This window comes from Charadrius vociferus, unplaced genomic scaffold (assembly GCF_000708025.1).
Source record: "Charadrius vociferus isolate BGI_N301 unplaced genomic scaffold, ASM70802v2 scaffold259, whole genome shotgun sequence".
NCBI lineage: Eukaryota > Metazoa > Chordata > Aves > Charadriiformes > Charadriidae > Charadrius > Charadrius vociferus.
Genome location: NW_009661368.1, coordinates 5355848 through 5370658, shown reverse-complemented (window position 1 = coordinate 5370658; position 14811 = coordinate 5355848). Strand labels below are relative to the sequence as shown.

At 52.9% G+C, this 14811-nt stretch overlaps 1 protein-coding gene across 1 annotated transcript in view; it reads left to right on the top strand.

Annotated features, from left to right (window-relative positions):
- The first annotated feature begins 1818 nt into the window (after nt 1-1818).
- Nucleotides 1819-14811, top strand: part of ZNF512B (zinc finger protein 512B) — a 26134-nt gene continuing 13141 nt past the window's right edge. The window contains exons 1-9 of the mRNA XM_009893428.1: nt 1819-1939; nt 4684-4763; nt 5553-5681; nt 6015-6187; nt 6352-6605; nt 7388-7459; nt 9720-9854; nt 11235-11359; nt 13853-13945. Of these exons, the coding sequence (XP_009891730.1) occupies nt 1819-1939; nt 4684-4763; nt 5553-5681; nt 6015-6187; nt 6352-6605; nt 7388-7459; nt 9720-9854; nt 11235-11359; nt 13853-13945 (1182 nt within the window). The remainder of the gene's footprint in view (nt 1940-4683; nt 4764-5552; nt 5682-6014; nt 6188-6351; nt 6606-7387; nt 7460-9719; nt 9855-11234; nt 11360-13852; nt 13946-14811) is intronic.

Sequence of the window (14811 nt, the reverse complement as noted above, 5' to 3'; positions counted from 1 at the left end):
CTCTCTCCACTCTCCCACTGGGATGTGTGCCTGGCCCAGGGGGCAAAGCCACGGCAGGGTTGTATTTCAGCACTGGCACAGGTTGGGTAAACTCTTGTTTGTCCTTGGTTTTCACTCTGTTGTGAAGTGTGTTTGTCCCTGGTTTTCACTCTGTTGTGAAGTGTGGAGATCTTGTCTTCAGCTTTCAGTTCGCTGGTCTGTCTTTAGTCTTGTCTTTTTTAACTTTTTTCTTTGAGTGACTTGACTGGGGATCGCTCAGAGGAGCAGAGGTGCCGGGAGGCAGTATAAGAAGGAAGGGGACTGGTATGTTCGTCCCTGTAGGATCAGGGACAGTAGCAGTGCCCATGCCGGTGAGAGTGGAGCTGTGATTTGGGAAGGGGCTGCAGGGACCCCTCTCTGTCCCTGCTCCAGAGACCAACCGTCCCTGGGAAGGAGCCACCAGCAGTCAGGCTGCAGCTCCTACCCAGATCTCGCACCGAAAGAGCCCAAATTAACTGAATAAGTGGTCACTGTGTTCAGCACCAAGTGCCAGAGAACCTGTTGCCAAGGCTGGAATTTCTCACTTGATCCGATTAACCTTTGTGTCCGTGCAAACAACCACATGTGTGTCACCAGCCAAACACTTTTGCCAGTTCTTCTCGGAGCATCTGGGCTGCGTGCGATGCAGAGTGCCCAATCCCACACAGAAAGTCCTGGAGGGCACCTCAGAAAGGACTGTCGGATCCTCATGTCCCGCGTGTTGATGGCATGGCCAGCAGTCCGGGCACACGGGAGATGCTACCCCGACCTCCGCTGTCCCTCTGGGCATGAGGACAGGCGGATGCTCAGGGCATCAACTGCGTTGAGTGAAGTGACGCAAATGTGATCTCCTGGGAGGAATGGGGGTGACGAGTCAAATCTGTGGTTTAAAAAAACCTGTGTCGGGGGGAGAGGAGCATTGAGCAAAGGTGAAGAAGGCACCAACTGGCACTTCCCTTAGTCACACTGCCAGCGCCTGGCTGAGCATCAGCATCGAGTCCCGACCAAGGTCTCAAGGCCATGGTGGTTTGGGGAATCACCTCCCAAGGGCCTGATGCTCTCGTTATGGAGGCTTGGAGGACTCCTTTTCCCCGGGGCCATGCGCAGCATCTTCTGACGCAGCCCCCGTACTCGGACATGTCTTTGCTTGTGCTTCGGGAGGGGAGGAAGGTGCTTGAAACCCAGCGGGAGCAGAGCCAGCGGCGCCGTGGGTTTCATCCTGGCACTGCCGAAATGGAGGGGTGTCCTGCTGCCCGTTTCCGTCAGGAGTGAGATTGGGCCTTCTGCGATAATTCCTGATGTTCATTATTTATAGAGAAGCCAAATTGAATTATTAATACGGAAAATTCAGATAACATTAACAATTCTTAGTTTATAACAGTTTCCCATTAATAAGGAAAATTGGAAATTTATCACTACATCTGTTCATTAAAACTCACTATTTTTTTCTTTCTTTTGGTGTCTTAAATGAAAGCAGAGAAATAAACGAAGAGGAAAGGCCATTTATTCGCTACTTCTCTGGGCAAAGTCAGCCCATAATTTTTAATAAAGTCTTTGCCGTTATATGTGGAGGAGAAACCAGCCTATAATGAAAGCAGCTTTTCAGCCATGTCTATGGCGTTGCTCGACCGTAGAACAAATGCTCAGAAACACATCACGTTTCTTCTCTTTGTGGGAACCTTTAAGCTGCATGATAGTTTTCTTATTTCCCTCCCTCCCCAGCAGCTCTCCTTGCTTTCAGCATGTGTTGCTCCCGGCTCCGAGGAGTGAATTTTAACGCCTCCCCTGCTTCTTTCAGAGATGGCGGATTCCTATGCCTGTAAAGGTGGAAGGAAAACTGCAGGCTCTCACAAACCCACTGCCAGCAAAGAAAGCAGGACGGAGACAAGGATAAACCCACCGGCAGAGCTGCCCAAGCTCGGTAAGGAATTCTTTCCCCGGAGGTGGATGGGGCAGAGGGTACGAGCCCAGCAACAGGGGCTGGGGGGGGCTGCCAAAACGTGGAGGTGGGAGTGCATCGGGTTTCAGCATGCCTCTGCTCCTCGCTTCAACCCACCGGCAAGGTCTGTGCTGGGCCAAAAAAGCCCCAGGCCCTCAGAGCTGCAGAGAGCCGGTCCCTGGGAACGGGAGGGGAGGGATGGAGACAGCCTCTCCCTTTCGAGGGGCGTGCGTCGGGCTTAATGAGATGGGTGTCTCACCGCCTATTTATCGTGTTGGTAGCTAAGTGTTACATCAAACGATGGAAAGGCTTAAATGAGTTCAGACCATCTGCTGTCTCCCGTGTCGCGGCCCCCGGGATGGAGGCTTGCGAGCGTACGAGCCCCGGGGGACCCGCTTGCTAAGGGCTGTCACTCTGATGGATAGCTGATTTCTCTATCCAGGAACCTCCAGGCCCAAGGAGATATTTTTTTTTCTCCTGTCTGCTTATGCCGGGCAGATCCCCTCTGCGGACACAGAGAGGCTCTCGCTGCCTTTACCTTGCTAGCGGCAGCCCTGGATACCGAGGGATGCCTGCACCCAGGGTGAGGGTCGAACCCCAGAGATGTACCTTAGATCAGGGACCCAAAATCAGTGGCCTCTCAGGGAAATGCTTGTGCCCTAAATGTTTCCCAAATGCCATGCTTCCCTTGAGGCGGTTGAAGCCGTAATTGCTAGCAGAGGGGTGTAACTTAGTGCTGAGGGGAATGAACTCCAGCTGTCCGTACTATGAACATACGTGCGTATACCTTGCTGCAAATCCTGTATGATTTGGTGTTTTTTCATAAACTCCCAGCTCGTGGAGTCCCTTGATGTGCAAGAAACGTTGCTGCGTTTCATGTGTAGCGAGGCCCTTGCTTACATGTCTGTGGAGGAAAAACCTGGTCTAAGTGTGCACTTAGAGAACTGGAGAAACTACAAAATGCAGAGGGCAGCTGCGATGCGCAGACATCCTTCTCGGGCACTCACTGAGGATTTTGAAATGAAGCCTGTACTGTTGCTCCAGAACTAGCATGGTTTGGGGCTGTGCTTCCAAACCCTCCCTTCTCCTTAGGGCCGTGAGCCATTTAGGGGCAGGAGCGAGGCAGGTAGGAGTCCAAACTGAACGGGGTGGTTTTGGGACAGCTTAGAGGCTACCTTGCAAGGCGAGGGGCAGGTAAGTGGCTTTTTAGGGACTTTTTCTTATAGTCCATAAAGGTCACCACGTCCTGCAGATGAAGCCTTCTGGGCTAGGGGGATTCCCAAAGGATGCTACATCACCAAGGGATGCTTTTACAGGTATCAAAGTGGAGCAAACCAGCTGGAGTGACTTCAGGAGACTGGAAATAGATGAGCCAGCTGTCTTGTTTGCTATTTTACCCCTGGCTGCTGGGGCAGAAGGCATGAAAAGGGAGAGAGTGTGTGGTTTTGGCAGTGCCTTGTAGGTAACTGGTTGGCTTTCTGTTTGATCTCTCTCCCTTGTTCCAAAAAAAAAATCCTGGATTGACTTCCGAGTACAGCCAGTGCCAGGCTTGGAGCTGAGCTCTGGTTTCTCAGGAGCTGGAAGGATTGCTGGCTCAGCTTGCAGCCTTTTCTTCTTACCTGGTTTTCACCAGACAAGAGTGTTTTACAGGTTGTTTAGAGTTTTTTAAATCTCATTTATCCTCTCCTAGCTGTTCTGGGGTTTCCTTCTCAGGGATGCTTTTTGGCTTGTTTCTGTTCTCATAGCAAATGGCTTTTATTCCCAGTCCTATTGATTAAGCCCTCTTAGATCTCAGCCCGAATTTCTGTACACCGTTGGCCACTTGGATCTGTCCAGCTTGTCTGTGGGTTACACTGACTGCCAGTATCACTTAAAGTTACGGGTTAGCCCTCAAAATGCAGCCTAAGGCCTGTTTGGGGCACAAAGCTGTGGGGGGATGGCGCTGGGCGATGGAAGCAGGGTATTGCCTGGCTCCCCAGACCTTTGGGGTGACGAGGGTGCTCTGATCCTGCTCGGAGAGATTGAAGGTTGGATGTGAAAGTGGATTGATTTGGTGAACTGCCCTCAGCCCCTGCATACAAACGCTGGTAAAATTTGTGGTGTTTGTACTGCTTTGCTTAATCCATTTTGGGTTTGAAATCAAGGAGTTTGCTGCCGTTGTGAGCTGAAGTATCCGGTCTGGGGCCATCCCCATCCCTGCTGCTCTCCGTGTGCTCATCGCATTACCTGGGCCAGTGTCCTCCTGTAGCCCTGGGGTTGCTCAGCCGCACTGGCCGTGCAAAGGGGATGGGGCATTTCTGTCCTTGACAGCCTGCCCGGGGCCCAGCGTGCTGACCTAGATGCAGATTTCTTTTGCTAAGTAGCATAGTTGTTGAAGGATTTCTTCCAACCCAAAGGCAAGAGTGGTTTTCCAAAGCAAGCCCCAGCTGGGCTGGATCTGCTCTGTGTAAATGAAAGGAGGGGGGGTCAGCAAACACCAGGAGAAGCAGCCGTCACCTGTGTGGGTATCTGCAGGTGTAGGGGCTGTGCACTGAATTGCAGGGGAGCTGGCATTGCCTTCCAAAGGAGAATCTCTGGCTTTGCCAGGGCTGGGGCATGGCAGCCTAGAGATGAGGTGGACTCCACGCAGAGCGAGGGAGCCAGCCGGGCAGCAGGATTGCCGGGACGGCGGCTCCTCCGGCACGGCTGGCTGGACAGTGGGAGACGTGTGCTGCATCTGTTGGCAGGAAATGCAACCAGTGACAAAACCGAAGGCAGGAAGAAAGGACGACCCAAGGCTGAGAACCAGGCGCTGAAAGACATCCCCGTAAGACCCTGCGCGCTCTGATCCCTGATACCCTCCCTGCCTTGCTCCCTTTGACTTTCTCTTTGCATCCTGCTGCACGGCACACTTCAGCCAGCCCCACTCCAGGCTTAAACCTGCCTTCCCGCTGGTTTAATCTTCAGAGCAGCCTTGTCTTGGGCTCGACATTTTTGGCCCCTGAATCTCCTCCACGCCAGCACCCAGCATCCTCCAAAACCCTGGTGGGGTACAGTATCCCCCTCCAGACTCCCTTTTCCGGGGCCGTTCCCAGATGAGCTGGATTCTCTCGCAGCCACGTCAGGTTTGGCTAATGATCCGGCAGCACCGTCGAGGGGGTGATTTATTCCCCACAGAGTTGTGCAGTTTAATTCCAGCACGGTAGCGTGGACAACACACAGAGCAGTTTGTCATGAGAGCATGGGCATGGGGTGATTTACTGACTAGATGAAATGTGGGGTGGTTAAATCACCCAGCCGACTTCTGGCCTGATTTATTACCCAGCCTGGCTGGGAGCGTGCATGTGCTCTGGGAGGCACAGCAAGGTAAATTCTCGGGAGGAATCATTAGCCTGTAGAGCCTGCAGTATCTGTCCCAGCACCTCTTGCTAGTGGGGTTACCTGCTGCACTGAAACACAGCCCTGGGGTCAACTTTGCAACTGCGCAGTGGGAAGGGGTGGACAGGAACGATCAGAGATCCCGTGTGCCCCCCTGACCCCCTTGGGATGCACCAACACACAACCAGACATGCGGTGCTCTTTGCTCAGCTGTGTCTTTTGTCTCTCCTGTTCTCAGCTCCCTTTGATGAACCAGTGGAAGGATGAATTCAAAGCCCACTCCAGGGTGAAATGTCCCAATTCAGGCTGCTGGCTGGAGTTCCCCAGCATTTATGGCTTGAAGTACCATTATCAGCGCTGCCAAGGGGTAAGGAGACCAGAGGGCTGTCTGTCCTTTCTAGTGGCCAGCTCTTACATTGCCATCTACAGGGTAGAGCCCCTCTCAGGCCTTAAAACCCATGAGAAACTTGAGATTAAAATGGAGAGTGGACTTAGATGGACTAGGGGCTGTTCGTGAGGTGTGTGTGAGAGGAACTGGGTTCCCTCCAGTTCAGTGTGAGGTCTGGCCTGGGGGGATCATGGACCATTAGAGGGGCAGAAGGGTATTACACACGATTTGTGTTCATGCCTGCATCAGAAAAAGCCTGTCCCTTTGATGGTCTAATGTCCTTGCTCTCCTGTGTCCCCCTGCTTCACACAGGGCGCAATCTCAGAGAAGCTGACGTATTCATGCTCATACTGCGAAGCTGCCTTCACCTCCAAAACCCAGCTAGAAAAGCATCGGCTCTGGAATCACCTGGACCGGCCCGTGCCAACCAGCAAAGCAGAAAACAAAGTGCCAAAGGCCATTGGGAAGAGCAGTGGCAAGAAAAGGTATCGGGCTGTGGCTGGGCTGCGCGGTGGTGGCATAGGGACGGCTGGGAGAAGGGGAAGGTGCCCGCCTCCATTCCCATGATCTGGGCTGGCGAGGGGGGAGAGGTGTCAGGACGTTTGTCTAACAATCCCTCTTTAAACAAGCCCTCTGTGCTTTGCCCTAGAGCTGCTGAGAGTTCAGCTTGCCCCACCATCCATCCCAAACAGGCAAAGACGGAAAAAGCCGTGGCCCAGGACCACGCCGAGAATGGCGAGTGCCTGGCAGAGAGCCGGGAGAGCAAGGAGTTTCAGATCGCAGCAGCCGAGGCAATGGCAGCCGCCACCCCCACGGCAAAGTCCTCGAGCGGCAAGGATGCCATGCAGCAGGGGGGCAGCCAGGCCTCGCTGCAGGAGGAAGACCCCGAGAGGATGAAGCACAGTAAGATTAGAGCCCGGGGCTACGCTGGTTCAGGAGCCCAGAGAGGGGTGTCCCGTGGGAAGGGGCTCTGCTCCAGTCAACGCTGCTGCAAGTGTCTCTCTGAATCTAGCCGTGTTTCAACATCCTGATAATTTGCACACCCACACCCCCAGTTTCTTGCAGCAGTGAGTTCCACCGGGAGTTAAAAAACAGTTGTAGCTGTGGTAGAGGTATTTCCGTAGGACCTGTAGGATCAGAAATGGATTGAATTCCCTGCAGCACAGCAAGCTGCCGTGTCAGCCTGTCTGCCCTCACGGAGTGTGGCAGTTAAAACCAGGGTGGTTCTGGCAAACCCATTTTCCTGAAGTGTTGGGACAGGGTAAGGAGGCTCACTGTGCCCGTTACCACTGCAGGGCTGGCAGGCAGGGCCATGGTTGTCCCCATCGTGGCGTGGGTTTACACCGCTTGCAACACCAAAGTGAACCACCACCTTGGCTGCTGAGGCTGTGGAAACCACGTGGCTTTTGGCACTGGACACAGCCACCACTTCCACTCGTTGAATGAGCCCTGGATACCATTATTTCTCCTGGCTTTGTGGGGTGGGAAGCAGCATCCTGATACTGTTTGGTGGGTGGGTGCTTCATTCGACAGCCCCTCTATTTCACAGTGGTAAAGGCCTCCTCAAGGTGATCCACTCCTGACATGGAGTTTGTACCCACCCCGTGCCCTGGGATTGCTGAAGCCCCCCTGGCAGTACAGTTATTTGACCAAATCTCTCTCTCTGTTTCTCTCTTTTGAGTCAGGAAGGAAACAAAAAACTCCTAAGAAATTTACGGGGGAGCAGCCGTCCATCTCGGGGACATTTGGACTGAAAGGTAATACGGAGACAGCTCTGGTCAGCTGTAGGGTTGTAGCTTCCCCCTGGGACATTGGGAAGCCCCTTCCCCAAGAGCCCTCCCTGTGGTGGAGATATGTGACAGCCACCCAGAGCCTGGGGATATCATGCTAGAGGAGCTGGTGCCTTTTACCATAAGAGTGTCGTAAAGGGAATGAAAGGCAGCAGCAGAGCTGGCATTGATAACCCTGTCTGCTCTGCTTGGGAGCCTGTCGTGGGGAAATGAGGGAAGAGAGGAAAGGATGTGGGTACGTCCAGCTGTAACACAAGAGTCACGAGCTGCTGACACAGGTGAGACAAGAGAAACGTCATCTCATCATCATCCTACTGTCCTGGGATGTCACGGTGTTTCCAATGGCGTCAAGAAGAATTTGTGCTGCGTAGAAAGGCTGGGTGACGCATCCGTCCCTCAGACATTGTCTCCAGTGCTGGTCGCCCACATTCAAGAAAATGAATTCAAGGGGGAAGAGACAAGTTACCAGGATGTTTTCTGAGAGGCGGCTCAGGAGTTGGCTGCTTCAGCCTGACAAAGCAAGAGCGAGTGGGACTGGTCGTGCTCCATAAATACACCTGACTGGGCTGGACAGGATGGAGGAAACCTGGAGCATCCCTGACACAAGAACAGCTGGATTTGGACTGGCTATGAAATTCATTCAACTAGGGAAATACAAAGCAGATTTCCAGGCACTGCAGGAGGCAGCACCTTCCAGTACAAGAAGCACTCAGGGGAGAGACACTAAAGGCTTTGAAGGAATTAAACACTTATGAAAGAGCAGGCTGGATGTGGTCTCTGCGATTTACTGTCCCCTGGCTCCTGGGAAGTCTGGGGTTGTTTCTCTTAACTTCCCCACAGAGGCACTGCCATAGACTGAAACATCTGCTGTAGATTCCTTGAGAATAAGCTGGTCCCCCAAGTGACGCGCTGCCTCGAATGGGGAGTGAAGATCGTGCATGCGTTTCCCTCCATCCCCCGGATCCAAAGTGGCACTTTGCTCCCCGAAGACGGGTTCCGCCGGCCTGTCATGGGGTGCTGTCTCCATTCAGACCCTGGGTTTGCGAGAGCCGCGACCCACAAATTCGGGGACGTGTGGACTCCTGCAGGGCGGGTATGGATCTGACTCTGGCACTCACTGTGTCGCCTCCAGCACCTTCTGTGGAAGCGCAGGCACAGGGCTGAACTGCACGTGGATTTGCGGGGGTGGACCCAGGGTGGAGCGGTGGAGCCTCCCTCCTCTCTTCACTAACCTTTCCAAAGCATCGTTTGCAAGTTGTGTTTGAGCTGCTGAGGGATTCTGCGTAGCAGAGGGGTATCGGGCAGCACTGTCGCTGCCAGCATGCCCTCAGCATGTGCTGAGCCTCCTTTTGCTCACTTGGCCCTGCTCGGTGCAGGGAGGATTCTTCGGTGATTGGCAGTGATGCCTTTAGCAGGCTGAATGGGGAGCACATGCTTTGCCCGTGCAGCCGTGTGGGGACGAGGCACAGACAAGGTGGGAGGGTGGATGCACTCGGGAGATGCTGGCTGAGAGCCTGGCGCTCTGCCTGCGCGGAAAGCGCTGCCTTTGAGTTCCTCTCCGCTTCGCAGGCAGGCTTGGTGACAGTCACCAGCAACCCAGGAGGGCTGCACCAGGTTTCCTCTTCCCCATGCGTCTGTTGCTCAGTCACCCCTCCTCTTCTGTTTCTTCCTGATCCTTCCCAGCACCCGGTGGGACCAGGAGAGACCTATGTTTACTGTGACAATTGTCTACAGGTCCAGAGACAAAAGGTCCTGTGGGATCTGGTGTGAGATCCCAGAATTTGCCCTGTTTTCTAAGAGGGACCCCAATTCCTTGGTCTAAGCAGTTAGACAGCCTTTCCAGTGCAGGTTTACCAGCAGGAGCATCGTTTTTATATCCTGAATTTGCTGTTCGAGTTTCCCCTTTTAGTTTCTTGCGAAATGCTCTTTTACCTCTTCCCCAGCCTGTCTTCCCCACAGTCTGCCTTGCCAGAAGCATCCTACCCCACTTTGCTGTGGTGTTTCCATAGTTCAGAAACTGTCTGGGTTGGGGGAAATGATTCTGTTTACAAAATACCACAAGCTGTTATGATATTGCTTGTCATAATTATGGACTTGATCCTACATATGCAGCCTTGGCAGACCTACAGCCAACTCAGGGCAGAGGTAGAGACTTTTTACCTGCTAAATGCAAGTTGTTCTGAGGGTGTTAAAGCAAGTACCAAATAAAAATCCCCTCCCTCTACAGGTCTCGTTAAAGCAGAGGACAAGGCAAAAGCCCATCGAGCCAAGAAACTGGAGGGGAGCACGAACACGGAGGAGCTGAAAAAGAAACCCCCAGGAGCTGGTGTGAAGAAGGAAACGGCTGTGCATCTTCCAGCAGGTGAGGCTGGTGGAGGCAAAGCACACGCAGCAGCTCTGCGTGCAGCTTCGCTGCGTATTAGCTCAGTCCAGTGCTCTGCTCCGAGCCTGCACGGTCCCCACCTTCACTCACAGCTAGTGGTCCCCGCACTCCTCCTCGCCCAGTGGGCTGTTTGCTGGGTGACTTTTCTAGCAGATTTGTCAGCAAAAGCAGCCCAAAATCAAAAGTAGGAGAATGCAGCTCCTGCCCTTTTGAGGTTTATCACAGGTGTGGGGACAGCCACTGCTCCTAAAATAGTGGTGTAGCCACAACTGACATCCTGAAAGGGGTATTTTACCTTTGCTTCACTGCCAGGACAGACGGCTGCAAGTGTTGGGAGATGGTAGCCAAATCCTGGTTCCACCTGGCTTCAGTGTGACCGCAGTTGGGGTCAGTGTTTGGGATGATGGCATTTTTGTGACATCATCTCCATGAATGACACCAGTGCATTAACTTTGGGCATAATTATGTCTTCTCAGAGGTGCAGCCTACACCCTAGTGCAGGTTGCTGCCTTTCCTTGGGAGCTCTGACAGCAGGAGGAATGCAGGAGGTGAAAAACAAACACAGCTGCAGTGCCTTACACTGCTTTCAAAGTCAAATAAATGACACTCTGATCTCACAGCCGTGCAAAAGCATCCAAATAAACAGATTTGGCGGATTTTATTCAGACTGGGCTTCCCTTGCTGGAAGCCCAGCGCTGTTCTGCTGAGAACACGGTATGAACTTTGGACCTGGGAGCAGGTTTTGGCCCCAGTATCTCTTATTTCGTTTTTTTTTTTTTAAGCCGGTCACAGCCATTCAAATAAACAGATGCTGGGAGCTAGCACTCCCATAGCTGCCTGTGTGTCTGCCGGGAAGAGGAGTGCCAGGGAAGCTTTCCAGGCACACGTCCGGATGGAGCCTAGACGCTCACCTTTGTTTCACTCCCGCTAATTGTTTTGTTTGGCAGGGGGTAGTTACTCCACGAAGGGCAAGGTGAGGTGGCCGAGGGCAGCATCATGTTTTAACTCCTAGTATGCGGGATGCCAGCGGGGTTGGAAAGGTGAACCTCCTTTTCCCCGTGAAATGCCGACAGGTTGGGAAACTCCACGTAAAGTGGCCCAGTGACCCAGTTTGCTCAGGCAGCTGCAGAAGGTGTGGGGCAGACAGAGCTGTAAGTGCCTGCATGGTTTGCACCTGGCTTGGCCTATGCCTGGGAGACTATTTCTCTTTTTTTTTTTTAACACCAGGAACTTTTTCCAGTTGAGTGCTTTTCAGCCTAACAAACCAAAGCTTACGACAGGGCTGTCCTCTGCCGAGCAGCCCAGGCAGGTTGCGGTGTCTGTGCCTGGGTGTAACACCTCTCTCCTCTCCCTCGCCAGCAAACCCCGAGGACCAGTGGCAGCGAGAGATCAGCGAGAAGGGTGAAGTCGCCTGTCCAACCTGTGGCGTTATAACCAGGAAAACTGTTGTGGGGCTCAAAAAGCACATGGATGTCTGCCAGAAAGTAAGGACTTGCTTGATTCAATCGTGCACATACGGATTTTGGAGAGGAATGGATGTGTACACGTGCTACACTAAATGCATATTGGTGCTCCTAAAACCAGTTCTGGGCTGTGATTGATAGGGAACTTGCTAGTCATCTTCAGAGCTGGCTGCCTCGCATCGATTCAGAGGGATTTGGACACCTAATTCCCAGCGATTCTGCATCCCTTTGTGGTACGGGCCACTTGCCCCAGTGTCTCCAGCAGAGTTGGGTATTTCTAGTAGCTAAACAAATGGTTTTAAGGCTGGGGAGTTGGGGTTGTCTCTAATCTGGCCTCCTCCGGAGTACTGGCTGTGGGATTTTGCTGTGTGCCATGCCTTGCATCAGGCCAGATAAATTGTGGTTGAATGAGAGCACGTCTCGGGCAGGCACCGAGCTTGGATGTGCTCAGGCAGGCTGTCAAGACGCAGGAGTTCAGTAGTGGTGCAGTGAAAAATTGTCTCTCTGCCACACGGCCATCCATCAGAGCACAGGATTACGTCTTCATCCGTCACCTGGCGCGGTGCAGAGCCATTGCCACAAAAAGCCAACGTGGGATCGATGCCTCCTGCTTTGAAAATATGTGGCTCGGCTTTGATTCCACATTCATTTTCTGTAAATGCCTCCTCAGCCTTTGCCTCACTATTTATACAGCAGTGGGAGGCTGCCCTGTACGACATCAATGCCGGGCAGAGTCCCGCTCCTCTGACATCCTCCTGGCTTCAGTGGAGTGAGGATCTTGGCCATCGTTGCTCATATCTCCTGTGCTTTGGAGCATCTCCCAATCCAGGCAGGCTCCACGCATGCTGCACGGCCGGCCAGCCTGCTGAGCGTGACTCTGCCAGAGGATTCAGGCCTCTCTTCCTCACTAGAAATAGGCCAGTGGATGTTCAGCCGAGGAATCGGGGTACTCCAGCCCAACAAGCGGGTGCTTTGTCACCCTTCCCTGGTAGGGACAGTCCTTGCCAGGGCTGACTCTGCCGCTCCAGGAGCTGGGCTACTTTGCAGCATCCCTACCAGAGCAGCCTGTGGCCCTGGGAGGACAATCCCCAAGCTCTGAGTGCATGACCACAGGCCCAGCTCTCAACATTTCATCTCTGAGACGAACCTATGACGTGTCCTTAGCGAGGGCCCGCTGCTACAGGCACAGGGTTTCCCCATCAGACGTGCCCCCGGAGTGCAGGCACCCTCTCTGCTTGCTCTCTGCTTTAATGACTGAAGTATTTCTTAGCTGGACAATGAGAAAAGGCTATGCATGCTCCCAAAACTCTTATAAAACAACAGAAATTGTTTTCTCCATCCCTTGCTTGTCACTAAGCAGTGTGCCCTGTGTCCTCTGGTTTTGGAAAGGAAATAAGGGATGGGGACAGTTGCAACATGCTTGGGCCTGAAGGAGATGAGGGCAGGTGTATCCTCCTGGCGTGTCAGGTAGGAGGGCTTGTTAGAACATGGAGATGGCATGTTCTTCAGTGTTAACTCGAGGAATAGAGCTCAAATTGGCTGGCATTGGTGTCTGATGAGTCAAGGAGCTTTTAGCATCCGACTTGTTAGGGTCAAGTGCTTGGGGTCTGGAACAGGATTGACTGATGGGAGCACAGGTACAAGTGAGACATTCCCAAACAGCTGCAGTGAGTTTATTCATTTCCCCAGAGCTCCAGGATGAGAAGGGATTTGCAGCTCTGTCTTCATTCCCTCTCCAGCTTCCAGTCCAGGCTTGATTGAAGGGGAAGTGATGAAGGTGGGGCATCAGCCAGGCAGGAGGAGCAGGAACGGCCACAGCCATCCAGGCACTATCTCCCTGTTGAGACATCCTGTCTCTTGGTGCCCAGACCATTCACCTCCTGAGTCAATAAATTCCGGTACCTGCCGCAGCAAAAGTTACGATTTGCTTACTCACTTTGCAAGTTCCTCTTGTACATCGGCGTGTGCATTTAATGCATCCCCTCCTGTCACTCGGGAGGGCAAGTCGGGTCAAACAGCAGAGCAGTATGAGGCGGGAAGTAGTCTGCTGTGATCGTGTCCAGCACTGTCTTAATTCCAACCAGCCCCGGCACCCACAAAACGTATCATACGCCAGCATCTGTCATAGTTAATAGGGCCGCAGAGCACAGTCCACTAACATATTGGTAGATCAAAGCTTCTTCTCTTTCCTAACCCTTTAACAGGAAGACTAAGACACCAGGTCCAGATGTTTCCAACCAGTGGGGCCTTAAATCTACATCCAAAATGGAATGTTTGCCAAAAGTTGGGGCATGTGTGTTTGATAACAGTATCCAGGACAACAGAGAGAAAACTCTGAGCTGCAGGCTGGGATTGGGATGGGGGACAGGGATGCTGTGTTGCCTGCTGGATCCCACCACTGGGTACTGCTGCAGCAACAGCTCCCCATGGGGCTTATTGATGAGCAGCAGCAGCCATTGGAAAAATGAACGGTGACCCGTGGCCTCCCTGGTGACTTGCCTCTAATTCCTTCAGCTGCAGGATGCCCTGAAGTGTCAGCACTGCAAAAAACAGTTCAAGTCCAAAGCTGGGCTGAATTACCACACCATGGCTGAACACGTCAGCAAGGTAAGATAGCTCGGCTGCTCTCGTCTCACGCCTCGTTTCTTGATGCAGAAGATTGAGCAGTCGGCAGTCCGCTTTCCTTTGGCTTTGCAAAGGAGGGATTCACAACACCGTCTTTGCAGCGTTTCGCATACTGCTCGGTCCAGGCGGTAGCCTTCCCCCTTCCCTGCCGAGCAAAGCCCTTCTGTCCCAGGCAGCTGGTTAGGCTCATGTTGATCCCTGGGAGTAGAGCAGAGGACCGGAAAAATAAAAAACGATTTCAAATCTCAGAACGGCAGAAGATTCGGTGAGTACGGTGAGGCAGATTTTGGGTGGCAAAGCTCTGCCTCCAAAACTGTGCCCGCAAATCTGGGACTGATGGGTTCTGCCTTGCACGAATCTCAAAATCCAGTCTTCGTCTCTCCACCGTGCGTGTGAGAAGTAGCCACAAAATTTACCGTGAAGAAGATCTGGCAAGCACCAGTTTAGGTGCTGTTCTTAAAAATGCAGTCACACGTGTCTCCGAGATACCAGGGCAAGGCATAACCGCATTTCTCCATGTCCCATGCTTACCAGTTGTGACTTGTCTTTTACCTGTGCGTTAATCTCCTGCTCTTCAGTCTGGCTGGTGAATCCTCTATACAGGAACTGCTCCTGGGTTTCTCAGCTGGCCCTTTGGGTGCAAACACAGGAAAGGTATGAGCAGATCTGGCACGTAACGGTGAAGGCATTGGCATGCAGTAAAGCAGTGGGAGATCGAGCTCTTCTAACGAGAGGTTCTCCCCGACCAAGGGCAGCTCCTGCGAGGCAGAGGTTTACCACCTACTCCTGGCACAGAGGACATGAGTAAATGTTTGACTCTGTCGCTTCTGTTACTTCCTTGTTTCCAG